The sequence below is a fragment of the Pollachius pollachius genome (genome assembly GCF_949987615.1).
Source record: "Pollachius pollachius genome assembly, chromosome: 15".
Taxonomy (NCBI): domain Eukaryota; kingdom Metazoa; phylum Chordata; class Actinopteri; order Gadiformes; family Gadidae; genus Pollachius; species Pollachius pollachius.
This window is the reverse complement of record NC_136948.1, coordinates 8,023,433-8,039,799: the sequence shown is the minus strand read 5'-3', so window position 1 is coordinate 8,039,799 and position 16,367 is coordinate 8,023,433. Positions and strand designations below refer to the sequence as shown.

At 46.8% G+C, this 16,367-nt stretch overlaps 1 protein-coding gene across 3 annotated transcripts; it reads left to right on the top strand.

Moving 5' to 3' along the window:
- The first annotated feature begins 317 nt into the window (after positions 1 to 317).
- On the top strand, positions 318 to 15,513 carry kdm1a (lysine (K)-specific demethylase 1a). 3 transcript variants are annotated; one of them, XM_079752329.1, is made up of 22 exons: positions 318 to 371; positions 1,588 to 1,881; positions 1,984 to 2,019; positions 2,597 to 2,762; positions 2,930 to 3,063; positions 3,171 to 3,249; positions 3,344 to 3,436; positions 3,569 to 3,675; positions 3,791 to 3,872; positions 4,020 to 4,114; positions 4,945 to 4,962; positions 5,734 to 5,876; positions 6,020 to 6,110; positions 6,431 to 6,565; positions 8,489 to 8,562; positions 10,095 to 10,206; positions 10,369 to 10,501; positions 11,199 to 11,386; positions 12,200 to 12,314; positions 12,662 to 12,789; positions 13,404 to 13,550; positions 14,472 to 15,513. In XM_079752329.1, exons 2-22 carry the CDS (start codon positions 1,609 to 1,611, stop codon positions 14,673 to 14,675), a joined length of 2,553 nt encoding a protein of 850 aa, XP_079608455.1. In that variant the 5' UTR covers positions 318 to 371; positions 1,588 to 1,608; the 3' UTR covers positions 14,676 to 15,513. The 3 variants fall into 3 exon arrangements, with proteins under 3 accessions (XP_079608455.1, XP_079608457.1, XP_079608456.1); XM_079752331.1 differs by lacking the exon at positions 1,984 to 2,019; XM_079752330.1 differs by lacking the exon at positions 1,984 to 2,019 and having other exon boundaries at positions 2,594 to 2,762.
- The last annotated feature ends 854 nt before the right edge of the window (positions 15,514 to 16,367 follow it).

The following is a 16,367-nucleotide window of genomic DNA, read 5'->3' as shown; positions in this document are numbered from 1 at the left end:
ACACTGATTGGGGATCAGTTTGGCACTTTCCTGACTTGTGGCTGCTATGCATTACGGTGGTGAATATTGAACATTGCATTTTACACATAGTTTTTTGCCATATATTTTGGATATTTATATTAATTATGTTTATTGTTTTACACATATATACATAAATCCAATCAAATAGAAATGCAATTATACATTGTAAGTAGAATTTGGAGACAAATATCTGAATATCTAATGACTCCGGCTTTGTTTGACTGTGTATCCGGCCAATCAGCGTGGCTCAGAAAACTTGGTCCATGTCTAGTTTAGCCAATCACATGACACTCCTTCGAGAGGCACTGCAGTGAAAGCTGCCTTTGTGTTGACATTTTCAGGATCAAGAGGTAATGATAATAATTCAATCGTTTGTGACAAAAAACGCACAAAATATAGCATGTTGCCGCGAACAGGGGTACTCTAAATGTTTTTGTCGGTATACGAGCTCAGATCCTTGTGAAAACGAGGTTCGCTAGTCATGATCGGGTCACACCTGCTACTGAGCCACGGTTAACGTTGCTGCTAGTCGACACTCATTGTTAGCATTTAGCTAACAATAAGGCTAGCTTGCGCAACTAATCGATCGTCAATTAATTTCCTCGGATACCTTTTCAAATCGTGTCGAAAGAAACGCACGATGGAATAGATTCATGTGTAGGCTGCTATTTACACATTCAACCAATGTACATTTTCCTTTTTGGTGGTATGACAAAATGAACCAAGCTATCCCTAACTGGCTCAGTGGCTAGCTCAACCCGCTGCTGGCTCTGCAGGCTTCACAGAGAACTAGCATTAGCAAGCTAGCCGGTTCTTGCTATTTTCCATATAGCGACGGTAGAGTTACACAATGGATTGGTTCTCTGGATGATTATCATGTAGTATGGTATAATACAATATGATATAGAGTATAAGGCCGTCAGGTGTTTATATAACTACATCTCTGGTTCTTTCTTTATTTCTTAGTGTTTGAATGGATATTACGAGGTGCACGGAGAAATGGGTAAAACAATGCTATTGTACCATAGAGCCGTCATTTCACAAAATCATATATTCATGCACCGTGTCCAGCAGCATTTAAATTCCTGTTACGGGTTGGGGCGATACAGTTCCTAGTGCCAATCAAATCTAGTGTTGTATTAGTCTAATGCAGCAGGTACATCTATTTTCACCCAAAGTATAGAGGCGAATAAGTAGCAGTTTCATGTTGTTGCTCTTGTTGTGTTTTTATTATGATTGGCCATATATGTTAGGTCTAGGCACCAGAAAATAATTGTCTAAATATTTTATGATTTCTCTGAATAAATGAATTTCCTTACCTAAAAATCCCTTAAAATGGCAAAGCTGTTTTGCACTCAACTACCAACTATAGTGATACCTATGATATTGATCGGCATTGCTCATGCTTTTCTTCATTCTCTTTTTTTTCTTTTTTATATTTCTGATCATTTGTTATCTTATCCACTGTGCACATTCAAGTGGCAGATATTTCCCCACCAAAAACACATATTTTGTCTTAAAAACCGAAACCGTCAATACTTATGCTATCCTCCCCTTCCGCCCTAGGAGAGGCCTCCAACGTCCTCCATGATGTTGTCCAGTAAGAAGTCAGATGCTGGCTCCTCTTCTTCCACCTCCTCATCCACTACCGGGGCCGCTGGGGCGGAAAGGGCCTCTGGGTCAGATGCCCAGTCTGGGCCATCGGCCACTGTTCCCGGACCCACGGACGTCAAGAAAAAGGAAAGGGCTTCCCCAAGCGGGGAGCCAGGGGGGCCCCCTCTACCCCACCAAGCAGGTCCAGGAGCGGCGGAGCAGGACGCTGCGGAAGTCCGCAGGACGAGCCGTCGCAAGCGAGCAAAAGTAAACATCTAAGATCTTCGTTGCCCTTTATGGCAAGAGAGGGTGACATGTTGCTGGATATGAACCCTTTTTATTTTTAATGTCTAAATCGTATCATTATAGGGCAAAGATTGGAAAGTTTACCATTATTTCAATTACGTGAGTATATTGTGCATTCACTTTACACTATACACCTGAAATATATATATCAGCATTTCTACCGTTTTTATGATGTCCATTGTTTACCTTATCACATTGTGTTTCCTAGTTGCCGTAAAGTGGGCAAAGCAGGGAGCATTAATGAACTCCATTAATGTCGTATCTAGATCAGCAGGGACAGGCTACAGTCAAATGAGTTTCTAAAAAGGAAAAGAAAAAATCGCTTGGACCTCGGCAGTAGTCAATCAATAACTTACTTTAGGATCATATGTTACTATTTCTGTCTTATAACATCCCCTTAAGGCTAAATCACATAACCATGCTATCTTTCCCCAGTAAACCCAGGCGGTTTCACACACAAAGACGCAGTGAACACGCCTACATCTACAACAACACAGAGAAAGGACATGGCTATAGTATTCCTGAAGAATAACAGATCATACCTCCTTCCCTAGATAAAGACTCCGGGCCATGGAAGAAAGTGAAGAGTGTCACCCCTCGCACAAGTTCGCCCCTGCCTTCCATCGGACCCCAGAGCCAGGTTTTCATAGAGCTTTTATTGTGCGTCCTACTGCAGGTGGAGTACCGCGAGATGGACGAGAGCCTGGCCAATCTGTCTGAGGACGAATATTATTCTGAGGAGGAGCGCAATGCCAAGGCAGAGAAGGAGAGGAAGCAGGTGGTGCCGCCGCCCGCACCTCCGCCGGAGGAGGAGAATGACAGTGAGCCCGAAGAGCCCTCAGGTATGTCCCAATGTCCATGCACTTATTACACCCTGTGATAGAAAGCTTATAACTTGTATAATTTCCTCCGTGTGGCTCCCTGTTTTATGTACACAAGTATCATCATCATATCGTACCGTCTGTTGGTGACTGTTTAATCCCGCGATGGACGTGATTGGCTTACTTAGGTGTGGAGGGAGCCGCCTTCCAGAGCCGCCTCCCCCACGACCGCATGACGTCGCAGGAGGCCGCCTGCTTCCCCGACATCATCAGCGGGCCCCAGCAGACCCAGAAGGTCTTCCTGTTCATCCGGAACCGCACGGTAAGGGCCCACCCTTCCACGCACGCTCGACAACAGGCTCGTTGTTTCAAAGGCAAGACGCGCGTGAAGTGATCTCTTTGCTATTTTCCCCATGATGTCTCTTTCAGCTTCAACTGTGGCTGGACAACCCTAAGGTGCAGCTGACGTTTGAAGCCACCGCGCAACAGCTTGAAGCTCCGTACAATAGTGAGTTCAACTTCAGACTTTTTCCTTGACTCATCTTCTCGTATATTATTTGTGGAACAAATGGTAACCTTTCTCCGTCTCTTTATCTCATCAGGTGATACTATTCTGGTCCACAGAATACACAGCTACCTAGAGAGGCATGGTCTCGTCAACTTTGGCATTTACAAGAGGGTCAAACCATTACCCAGTGAGTGCACGTCATTTTATCTTCAGCAATGAAATGCAACTCTGAACCTTTGGGCTCAAACGTCTCCCCGAGCCACCAATGGCCGTACACCAGTCCAGGGTTATATCTCACCCGTCTTCCTTCTTCCTGCAGCTAAGAAGACAGGAAAGGTCATCATCATCGGAGGGGGCGTGTCGGGTCTCGCTGCGGCCAGGCAGCTGCAGAGCTTTGGGATGGACGTGACCGTTCTGGAAGCCAGGGTACGTCAATAGACGAGTCAACACCAATATGAATAGGTGGGACTGGTGTTCAGCATGACTGAGTTTAGTGATTTGTTTCTGTTAGGTTAAATGATTTTTTTTTCATCTTCTACAGGATCGTGTTGGCGGCAGAGTGGCCACGTTTAGGAAAGGCAACTATGTGGCAGATCTGGGAGCTATGGTAGTGACCGGACTAGGTAAGAGACTTTCATTCGTCCATGGCATTCCTTCATCTGCAGAAGTATTACAGTTACAACTTATGCCAATGCTTTTTGATCGGTGCTTCAGTAACCAATAACCACCAGTAGAGGGCGGTGTAAAATAATATTTCTGTGTGTGCGTAGGAGGAAACCCCATGGCTGTAATAAGTAAGCAGGTCAACATGGAGTTGGCCAAAATTAAACAGAAGTGTCCTCTCTATGAAGCCAATGGCCAGGCCGTAAGTATAACCAGACATCCTAGATCTAATGCTATTATTCTAACAGTAAAGTTTATTTTATCTTCGAGTATTTTACCTAGCAGACTGAAATCTGAAAAATATAAAAGTTATCAGATCACTTTTTTATATTGTTCTTTGATTGTTACTTACCTTGAAAAACAGTCATAGAAGTCTCAAATGGGTATATACTTTAAAGATGGGATGTGGATTAATGTTATGGATGCATGTATGCATTACACACTAACTACAAGGTAATGGATCTAAAGCACAGTGTGTGTTTGTGTATGCGTAGGCTGTCTTTTGTATTTAACAATGTGTGGTTTAACAGTAAATGTAAAGTTCTTGGTCTTTGTACAACCCGCATCTGTTTGGACTGAAGGCTCCTTTATAGACCTGTTTTTGTCTCCCTGTGAGTTAAACCATGCCACACACTGTAAACAAAAGAGTGGATCCGTCCTTCACTGCTTTGGCTAGTAGGTCATTGACCACAGTCCCTTTAATGAAGGGCATTTAGCAGGGAGAGGCCAATGCTATTATGGGATGTAAACAATCTGTTTACTCATTTGTTTGCTGGAAGTGAGAGCAGCGGTAGTGGAAATGGAATTATTTAGATTGTTGATGAGGGCGTTTCCTTGTACAGGTTTAAAGGCTCTTCAAGCCTCAACATCACGTGGAATGAATTTAGTCATCGGCAGCTGAGATGAAAATTCAATGTAAATGTTTTTTCTTTTGTGCAAACCTGTTGAGGTGAAGCTGTATTTACTTTTTCTTTTGTCTCCCTTCCCTCTTCTCAAACCCTCCCCTGTTCATCTTTTGGTGAACAACTTTAGGGGGAACGATGCACGAGTGTATGTATTGTTTTATTTATATAATACGTACCTTACCTTGTATTAATGAGCATTCCATTTCATCCATTTAATTAAAATTTTCAACCCATAATGTCACGACAGTTTATCCCTCTGTAATGAGAACCCTATGATAACTGATACAAAGATATGGGAGATATGTATTGACATTAATGATGTTTTATTTTGGTGATGTTCTGTCTACCAGGTTTCACAGACATTTTCATGCAATACTTATGCAATACCATTTAATAATTATTTAATTGATCTTCGCAGAAATATATTGCTTTTGGCTGGATTTGATTACAGTAGCATGCAGAGTAAATCCATGCATGGTCTTTGTTATTAAGTTAGGAAATAACTTTTTATATTTTGCATGAAATGCATGCTTGCTCTTGTATGCCCTGTGGGAAATGACATAATTATACGTTTATTTTTTTATTTTATCTATACATCTTCGAGGAAATCCGATTACTGCCTATGTTTTAAAATTTGTCACCATCTTATTGATTCCTTCCTGGTATTGCATGACTTTAAGGGGAAATTAAAGACAAATATTTAAACTGATCACGGATATTACTAAATTATTTGCCCTGTTCTTTCCTTCTAGTACAAGCTGCTATACTCTTGTGTATTACTATTGTAACCTGCCGGTGGGTTAGATTCTGGGTGCCAACAGTCTGTGTGTCTGTCTCCAGGTGCCCAATGTATTACTATTGTAACCTGCCGGTGGGTTAGATTCTGGGTGCCAACAGTCTGTGTGTCTGTCTCCAGGTGCCCAAGGAAAAGGACGAGATGGTGGAGCAGGAGTTCAACAGGCTCCTGGAGGCCACCTCCTACCTCAGCCACCAGCTGGACTTCAACTTCCTCAACAACAAGCCTGTGTCCCTGGGACAGGCCCTGGAGGTGGTCATCCAGTGAGTGGCACGCTCATACACCGGCGCATGATTTTACAATGTCAACCATGGGCAAAATGGTATCGCTGTAATGCAAACTGCGCATTTTAACCGATTGTACACACTTTAGTAACCAAAACATATGTGTGTGTGTGTGTGTGCAGGCTGCAGGAAAAACACGTAAAGGACGAGCAGATTGAACACTGGAAGAAGATTGTCAAAACCCAGGAGGATCTGAAGGAGCTGCTAAACAAGGTGAACTTAACTTCTGTTTTATATTGTTTCATATTTTACATCTGAATAATTAAGGACATGGTTCTGCTCCTTTCTTACCAACTTGGGTGCTACTACTAAGTCGAAAATGACATGTAGATTCAAATTATGCCTCAACAATACCTCTTCTCGTAGCCAAGGGCTTATCTCGACCAAAGATGACATTTTATGGTATTCAGGAATACACAACGAAATGGACAAATCATAAAATGTTTGCACGCATACCAAACCATGTTTGCTGACAATCTTATTTTGATCCTCTCCTCCTTCTCCTCCTCCTCCTCCTCCTCTCCTCCCATCAGATGGTGAACACCAAGGAGCGCGTGAAGGAGCTCCACCAGCAGTACAAGGAGGCCAGCGAGGTGAAGCCACCCAGGGACATCACGGCAGAGTTCCTGGTCAAGAGCAAGCACCGGGACCTGACCGCCCTGTGCAAAGTGAGCCCCGTCTGATTCCAAACCCATACGGTGTTTCCTGCCTCCCCCTCTTTCTATTTCTGTCTCTCTCTCTATCTGTGTCTACTTTTTCTTCTTTCTTTCTTTCTTTCTGTTTCTTAAAGTGTTTATTATTAATGGATCTAATCTCTGCTGGCTCAGGTCTTGATAACCGGCGCGACTAATGTAACAGCCAGACGCCCAGTCGGGGTCAACGCTAGAATGGTGTGTCAGAGCAAATTGCACACACATTGTAATGTGTGCGAGTTTGGAGATGTGTGTTTGCAGATAGCAACGGTATGCAATAGATTGCTGGAAAACGATCAAGTTCTCGTTTTTCCCCTTGTCATCCTGTGGTTAAAAAGAACCCATCGCAGATTGTGTTCATTAATCATAGTGTGGTGGTTAGGCATGCATGTTTTATCTATTTCATGGCACATTGATGGGGCTCTCTTGCATGAGTCAAAAATGCCTCTAGTCTACAGGATTTGCATCCACCTCATTTTCATTATCTGTGACTTTGACTGGTAAATACATTAAAATTCTCAAGCGTACCTAGCTCATAAAAGTGATGTACAGTGGCCAGCGAGGTAGAGGATGCATCAGCATCCCTAACCACATGCCATTGTAACTCTCTCAAGCAGGCAGCGCAGGACTGTGTTTAAGTGGTGTAATGCCCTGGCTGGATGTGCTATTAGAGCCAGAGCTGGCCTTTTTATTTTGGGCTGGAGATAAATCTGCTCTCGGTGAGCTGTGTGTGTACTTAAGACCGTGGATAGAGCTGCTTCAAACACAGCTGCCGTCTGGACCGGAACGGACCCATTTTTTCCCCCCTCATCCACCGTCTATAGAAGCCACTTCAAGGCCTGCCCCGATCGGCGTCTGGCTCAGCCCGGAGCCGGGGTCACATACCCGCTTGCACAGCCCCCGTGGACCTTTCTTTGTGTAACCATCCGTGTGTACTCACACATGAGTAGGAATGCGAAGTAAATGTAGTTTCACAACGTAGTCAGCAGTTGGATGCGTTTGTCTCTGTTCGTTTTTTGTTTTTTGTTATTTTTCATTATATTATATATATATATACGGTTTCTGCTGGCCGTAGCGGTCAGTGTGGCTCACTGTAGGGCAGCGGTAGGAGGCGTTGTTATAGTGCAGTAGGGTGTCTCAGGGCCTGGTGGCAGCTTTTTATAGACAGCGTTTTAACACCGTGGCTGTGGCTGCCAGCACTGTTGCGGTGAACCTCTGAACCGGCCGACTCAGCCCACTCTCTGACTGCTCTACTTGTCCTCTCTACCTGTCCCAGAACACTTTAGGGTGTGTTCAACGTGGACGCGCACACGCACACACAAATTCATAAGAACTGGCATGCAATTTAAAACAAAAAAATACTTTGACAAAATGCTTAAGTAAAGAACAGCCCTTTGCTGGCTTCTAAAACGGGCTTCTTGCCAAACAAAGCAACCTGTCTTGACTGAGAAAAAACGTGTTTTATATTGACACCCATATTATACAGTGCCTGTTCTAAACGCTTAAACGGTTCCTATTCCGGTTCTCAAGAATCGCTCTTCCAAATAATTTCACACAACAGCCTCCTTAGCATCACTCCCGCCAAGGGTGAAGTCAATCAGATTTACTGTTGTCAAGAAAATCTAAGGACAGACATACAGAGGCTCCACTTATTATAGTTGGATAGATCATGGGTGCAACACCATTTGAGATGCACTGCTGGCAATATAAGCTTACAGTGTAAAGCACACCTATTAATCGACTCCAAAAACCAGTTCATTGACAATATGCTGACTTCAAATGAAAATACTCTCTTGGCAGTGCAAGCCTATTCATGGCTGCCTTCTAGTGACAATGTATGCAGTAGATCAAGACAAGGGGGTTGCTCAAACTCTTCCACGAACGTGTGTCTGTCCTTAGGAGTACGATGAGCTGGTGGAGCTGCAGGTGAAACTTGAAGAAAAACTACAGGAGCTGGAGGCGAATCCACCCAGGTGAGACCTCCTATACGTCTGTCCAGCCATCTTTTCAAGGGATCTACACGTCCTCTTGACTTAAGTGACTCAGGGCGCACTCACACTAGGCCATCTGTACTGAGCCAAAGTCCGTTTCACACCTGTACCGTGCTCAAGTCTAGATCGTTTGGCTAGTGTGAGCACGCCAACCGTACTCAAGTCCACTTCAATTCCGTGGCCTGAGCACACTTGGGAGAGGTGTGCTCAGGCCACGGTACAGATGCTAATGAGCCGACACGCGCACATGCACGGCTACGCAACCTGAGCTGGATGACGTATAGTTCATGCAACCCTTCTTTCCCATTAAACAATAAACATGACGGCAAGCGGTTCAAGTTGGTGCGATAGTGAGGTTGAGTTTTTGATCAAAAATACCCCATTCGTCACGGCGCGGGCTTTCTTCGTTCACTCGAGAAGGCGGGGCTGCGCACGGAGTCTAGACCTCTTTTAGAATAATTTGCACACTCCCGAATGTTTTCATTCTTTTATGAATGAAGTCACCCGCATGCAAGAATAAGTTCACGTCTGAGTGTAGGCTACAAACGCGACTAACTATTTACAAGTGCAAAAACGCCAACATATTCTTTATTTTGCTGACCACTTATTTTTTATCCAGACAAAAGCCTCGTAAGGACAGTTCCTCTGCGTCTCTCTCGTAGATCGCACCATCTTTCAACGTCTCCGTTTAATACGACTGCATCACCTTCTCTCACATGATCAGCAGCTCGCGGATTTCACTTTCTCAGTTAACTGCCCACGATCATATTGCTGCGTTTTCTCTGTGATGCCAGCGCAGCAACACCACTACCCAATGTGTGCAGGGTGCGGGAGGGTAAATCGGGGTTCTAGCTCAAGCAGGTAATTTACCTCGGGGAGTGTAAACGAGCGGACCATGCTGCAAAAAAGGCGTGCCTAACACGGCCTATTTGGCAGTGTAAAAACACTCAGTGAGAGAGGGCTGTATCTGAGTAGAACGGCTCCAGATAAGCAACAAAGTCAGTAAAGTGTCAACTGTGTTGTCTGTGTTGTTCGACTAAGCAGCGGACGCTTGGTGGTGACGTATTACGACGTGATGACGTATGTACAAGAGGCAACCGTACTCAGGCCCAGTTGAGATTGCCTAGTGTGAGCACAGGCCAGCAGCACAGCGGGGGGGCGGGGCAATCGTACTTGAGCACGGTACAGGTGTGAAACAGGCTTGAGCACGGTACAGGTGTGAAACAGGCTTGAGCACGGTACAGATGGCCTAGTGTGAGTGCGCTCTCAGTGCTCTAGTGCTAACACAGTTGTTTACACTCTGTATGTCAACTTAAACTTTTCACTTGACTAAAAGAGGAAGACCATGAAGTTCAAGAAAATCAACTTTTGTTGCACTCCATCTCTTAACAGGACCAGGAAACACGGCTTTATCAAACCCAGTTCAACATTTTTTTAAGATGAGTGATTGCTCTGATGTTAACCAGTACCCTTTTATCTCCCCCTTTTCCTCCTCTTCTCCTTCGGCACGACAGCGATGTTTACTTGTCTTCGAGAGACAGACAGATCTTAGACTGGCACTTTGCCAACCTGGAGTTTGCCAACGCCACACCCCTTTCCACCTTGTCTCTCAAACACTGGGATCAGGTACAAACGTTTGTCCAATCATCATGTCTGATTATGCAAGGGTTTTTTGTAATGCACTTTCTAATTGTTATGTTAAATGCTATGAAATTACTGCTATGCGAAGTGATCATCAAAATGTATTCCGCAGTGCTAACAACGTGGTTACGATGTGTTTTATCACAGGATGATGACTTTGAGTTCACTGGCAGTCACCTGACGGTGAGAAACGGTTACAGCTGTGTGCCCGTGGCACTGGCCGAGGGCTTGGACATCAAGCTCAACACCGCGGTCAAACAAGTCCGATACACGGCCTCCGGTAAGGTGTTATCTGTCTGTTCTTTATACACTGTCTGTATTATAGGTGTTAAGGTTGTTTGACTTTTATGACACTTTAAATGTAACCAAACATTTGGTTACATCTAACGGAGCAGTTAGGGTTAAGTGTCTTGCTCAGGGACACATCAACAATCGGCTAGGAGGAGCTGGGGATCGAACTAGCAACCTTTCGGTTACGAGACAACTACTCTACCTCCTGAGCTAAGCCGACCCACATTTAAACCATTTAAACCACAAAGACTACCCCATCTCATGGTGAAACACTGGGAAGTTACCGGATCGGCTTAGAAACTAACGCACAATTGCAATTATGTGTGTTTCACCCGAACGAAACATCCCCACGTTAGGCTTGTTCTTTTACAAGTATTTGGTAGCTCTTGGATCCAGAGCTCTACACCAAGCCAAACTCCAGTCTTCCATCTCATTTGTCAGTAGTTAATTGTTATTTTTGCATTTATTTTTTGAGGGGATCTGTCATGAAGGGATCTGAGGTTTTCAGTAATCCAAAAGAAGATGTTGTATCCATGAACACGCATCAACATTTTTTGTTACATATACCTTCGTGCGTCCCTAACGTTTTAGACGGGGCGCACGGTGCCGCATTGGGAAGAGAGTCCATCATTTATAAATGAATCTCTCAAGGAACCACCCTGCGTTTATCTCCCCCCTCCCTCCAGGCTGTGAGGTGATCGCGGTCAACACCCGCTCCACCAGCCAGACCTTCATCTACAAGTGTGACGCCGTGCTGTGCACCTTGCCGCTGGGCGTGATGAAGCAGCAGCCGCCCGCAGTGCAGTTCATGCCCTCGCTGCCCGAGTGGAAGACCGCCGCCATCCAGCGGATGGGCTTCGGTAACCTCAACAAGGTGGGTGTCTGAGGGGCAGGGCACCCTGAGGAGTTAACCCACCCGGGGGGGGCCAACGGCTGCTTTGAGAATTGTGTATTTCCGCCCAACACTACCAGTCAAGCAGTCGTTTCAATGTGTAAATATGCAACTTTTTTAACCTGCCGCCATTACATTTTGGACCCTGCGAGCACCTACGCCTACGGATATGATTCAAACTAGTGTTGGATTTCGAGATGGAACAAGTGGTTCAATCGTATAAATAGCCTGGGAGCTTTTGTTTTTCTACACCCCCTCTTGTAAAATTGGAGTGCCGGATGAACATCGGTATTGAGTGGGTCGGATAGAAGAGGGGTTTAGGAGTGGAGCCAAGTATGCTTTCTCTCGCTCTCGCTCTCTCCCCCTCCCCCCTGGGGTCTCTGAGCATTTTCCTCTATAGACAGCTCAGTATGCTGCCAACTGCTGCAGCACGGAGGAGAATGCGGCATACTTATGCAACAGGGAACAGGACTGCACTACCCTGTTACCACCAGGGGGAGCTCTTCTCCTGGATCCCATTCACAGCCATCTCTTATAGCTGGATAGGGAAATTCAAGATGACCACAGCTGAGATCCAAGACATGTTTGTCCACTATGGCCCTCTTTGCCACCCCGACCCTACCTGGAGGAGGGATCCGTGTCCTTGGGACGGCTTGTGTTGGAGCTAGGGTTATTTACAGTCTGAATGGCTATAACTGAATAATTGCTAGAGGAATAAAATGTGCTTGTAAGTACCAGTACTTGTGACCTTGTAAGCTGAATGTGTGTCACTGATCTGCCCTATGTTTCGTCTAGGTGGTGCTGTGTTTTGACCGCGTCTTCTGGGACCCCAGTGTGAACCTGTTTGGTCACGTGGGCTCCACCACTGCCAGCCGCGGGGAATTGTTCCTCTTCTGGAACCTCTACAAAGGTGAGCCCCCCCCCTCCATAGTGCCCACTAGTAGTCAGGGGTAAAAAAAAAGGTCTGATGGTTGATGTATATTTGCTTTGGCAATTTCTGCATTTTCAGCATTAAATGTATTTTCTAGTTTACGATAATTACTCAAAAATTACTCTTGAGTGATATCGTCTCAAGCCACTCTCATTGCGAGTGCGCGAGCAGACTGTAGTTCACTAAACGGGCCAATAATGAGAAGGAATTTCTGCATCGTGCGCATAGTACCTCTAACAGAACTTTGAGTATTTATACATGGGATCGATGTCCCAAGCACATCGCTATCTGAATCAATACAATAACCGCACCCCCTCGTCTGCCAGCTCCCATCCTGCTGGCCCTGATGGCGGGCGAGGCGGCCGGCATCATGGAGAACATCAGCGACGACGTCATCGTGGGCCGCTGCCTGGCCATCCTGAAGGGGATCTTCGGCAGCAGCGCCGTGCCTCAGGTACCCCCACCCTCCTCCTCCTCCAGGGTCAACCTGGTGTTTTTTATAGTCTTGAAACCATCACTCGGGAGGGCAGTCTTGATTTGGATCTGGAGCCCTGCAGATGGTATCCCCAGTGCAGGGGAACTCGTTGCTTGTTGTTTCGATGGTATCGCCACAGTGTGCCTGTAACCCGGAAGGCCCTTCTGTAGCCCTGACATGTGTTATGGCTGTGGCCCTCCCTTCAGTACATTTCCATTCACCAGAGAGAAATGGTGATGGATTACATTTTTTCTTCCGGCTCTCCAGTCTGTTTGTTTTTTTTTTTCACTGGAATGCCAGATCGGTCGCTGTATAGACTCGCATCGCCGCTTCACACAAAGCGAGCTAACACGACTGGCACTCATATCTGTGGTCGCAGCCAGGGCCAGCTGTCACGATAAATCATTATGTACGGTTAAATACCACAAGGATCAAGATTGCAGCGGCCAGCGTTGGCAATGATTCACCAACCAGCTGCGAAGCGCTTTTTTTTTTCCTAATTGTCAACATCATTTTTTGTTTGATTTAATATTCAAGTAAACCTTTTAACCAACTCTGTGTTGTGTATGGGTGTGCCCTGGTTGCCGTGGCAGCCGAAGGAGACGGTGGTGACGCGTTGGCGTGCCGACCCCTGGGCGCGGGGGTCCTACTCCTACGTCGCTGCGGGCTCTTCCGGAAACGACTATGACCTCATGGCTCAGCCCATCACGCCCGGCCCCGCCATCCCAGGGGCCTCGCAGGTACAGCTGGCTGTCTGTGTCTGTCTGTCTGTCTGCCTGCCTCTGCCTGTGTCTGTCTGGGTCTGTGTCTGTCTGCCTGCCTGTGCCTGTGTCTGTCTGGGTCTGTGTCTGTCTGTCTGCCTGTGCCTGGGTCTGTGTCTGTCTGTCTGCCTGTGCCTGGGTCTGTGTCTGTCTGTCTGCCTGTGCCTGGGTCTGTGTCTGTCTGTCTGCCTGTGCCTGGGTCTGTGTCTGCCTGTGCCTGTGCCTGTCTGGGTCTGTGTCTGGGTCTGGGTCTGTGATGATGTCTGTGTGCCTGTGCCTGTGTCAGCATGAGAGCCAGGATGGACATGAGCCAAGCCTACATTATAGTATGACTAGTGCCAGGGCACTGGGAGTCATTCCTAACACAGATGTTTCTGGGGGTGGTTTGAAGTTGGCATGCAGATTGATGAGACCCCAGTCATATTTATGTGTTGATTGATGAGCTCAGTCTCTCGAGTGCCTTCCCCTCCTCCTCTCCCTCCTCTCTTTTCTATAGTCCATTTCTCTCGCTCTTCATCATACAAATCAGGACTAAAGGCTCAGTTATGGTTCCACGTCGACGCGACGCAATGACCACGCAGACACTTCGACGCAGTGGGGAACCTGTTTTTGGTTCTGCTTCGGGTTTTAGCGAGCGGACCAATCACAGCCCTCGCTGCTGCGTCGCCTCGACCCAAGGTGACCCGAGGAGGCGCCCGTCAGCGACCCAAGGAGGCGCCTGTCCGGCCCCTTGCGGTGGACGCGAGGAGGGTCCGCGAGGACCTAGCGGGCCCGTGAACCCCCTTGCGCTGCGTCGACGTGGAACCATAACTGAGCCTCGACCTCTTGTCGTTTGGACTCATTCAGTTTGGTCCAGATTGTTCACCCCCCTATTCCTCCTCCCCCCCCCCCCCCCCCCAGCCCGTCCCGAGGCTGTTCTTCGCGGGGGAGCACACCATCAGGAACTACCCGGCCACCGTGCACGGAGCCCTGCTCAGCGGGCTGCGGGAGGCGGGACGCATCGCCGACCAGTTCCTGGGGGCCATGTACACCCTTCCCCGGCAGACCACCGTGCCGGCCGCCAGCAACCCCCCCCAGGCCCAGCCCGCTGCCGCCGCCGTCTAGACCGTGACGCACGCACTGACACACAGACTCATGGACGTCGGCGCCGACACGCATACACACTCCCACCCCCCCCCCCCCGCCGTGGACTCCCAACGATGACGACTCCTGCCACTCCTCTGATGAATACTCCCCCCCCCCCCCCCCCCCCCCCCCCTTTTTTTTCTGTGTGTCTGTGGGGGGGAAAAAAACGCAGGAGACTAGTTGTGTCTGCTCTGCATTCATCCCCAGTTTGACTTTATTATACATTTCAAGGCTTTGTCGCGCACACGCACAAACACTCAAACAACAAGATCCAATAGGAATGCTAAATGGTGTGTCCGAGCCGCTCTCCTGCTGGGAGGCCTGTCCTGTGGATGGGGGAGTGTATGGTTAGACATACGTTCCTCCTTGTCAGAGTACAACGCTGCCATACCTTCCATAAGACGGTTCGGCTCGGCCGTCACAACGTGTGTGTATTATAACGCGTCAGTAGCATTACCAACTTGGGATTTAAGAGTAAAGCTCAGAAAAAGTACATGTATTTTTGGTTTAGTTATTCAGCTGTCCTAGTTTGGGGTATAGTTAGAGAAGAGGATATATTTATACCTTATCGATGGTTCTATGTATATATATATATCTACACATTGATATGGAAGCCGAAGATAAAGGCAGTATCACTCCATTGGAATGTATTTTCGGTTCAATGTGATGTAAAGGGCATTTTCATGGTTCCATGTAGAATGGATAGTATAGCGAGAAAATAAAATTAGAAAAAGATTTTGTGAATGTTTTTGTTACGAGTTTTAAATGTGTCGTCACCACATACTTTTTTATACATAGTTTTTTTTGTTAATAAAAGAATTGCATCTCAAGGATTCGGTTTTTATTTCTAACATAATGGGAATTGTGCAAAGAGGCCGTTTTGGTTCTTATGTCAAACCCCTGATCAGGGGCCAGACTGGGCCTCTTCACGAGGGTCTCTGCCGGCGGCCCCTCATAGCTGAGGTTGTGATGAACCAGGGCAGAGTAACCATTGGTCAGGCCCATGAGCTGTGGCCTTTCTGAGGCAGTGTGTCTTCCCACCGCCAACCCTCCGTCCCCGGTTTCCATGTCTTCCCACCCCACCCCCCCACTTTTGTTTTTTAGCTGCGGTTCCTATGGTGACCAGAGGAAGGTTTTGATCTACAGCAGCGGCGGTTCCAGCCAGGATCTCTGGAGTGAATAGCATGATGGTATTTTCACTTTCCCTGGTAAACCAAACGTTTTGGGAGCAAGCCGGTAATGTTTACTGCTGAGCCCCATTTTTTTTTTGGACATAAACTGAATCTTAGATGAACCACTTTCTGATCGGAATAGAGAGAGAGAGGGAGAGACTGAGAAACAGGGAGGCAGTGGTTTGTCTGCGTGTCTGAGCACATCCCCACCCGGCTCGTGATTCATGGATTCACAGCACAGACGCCACAGGTGCAGGGCGGAATGCACTCATGAATACACAGACACACACCTCCCCCATACTGTCTGCATAATGCGGATGCACATTGACATCCATGATCATGTAACAAGAGTTGATGCATTGAGCAGTGGGTGAGGTGGTTTTTACAGGTTGATAAATGATAGGTTAAATAAACAAATTTATGGTTGGTGTTAATTTATTGTCTGAGGGCACTTGCGGAATTCCCATGTGAACAGTGAGTCTCTTGTGTAATGGAGTGA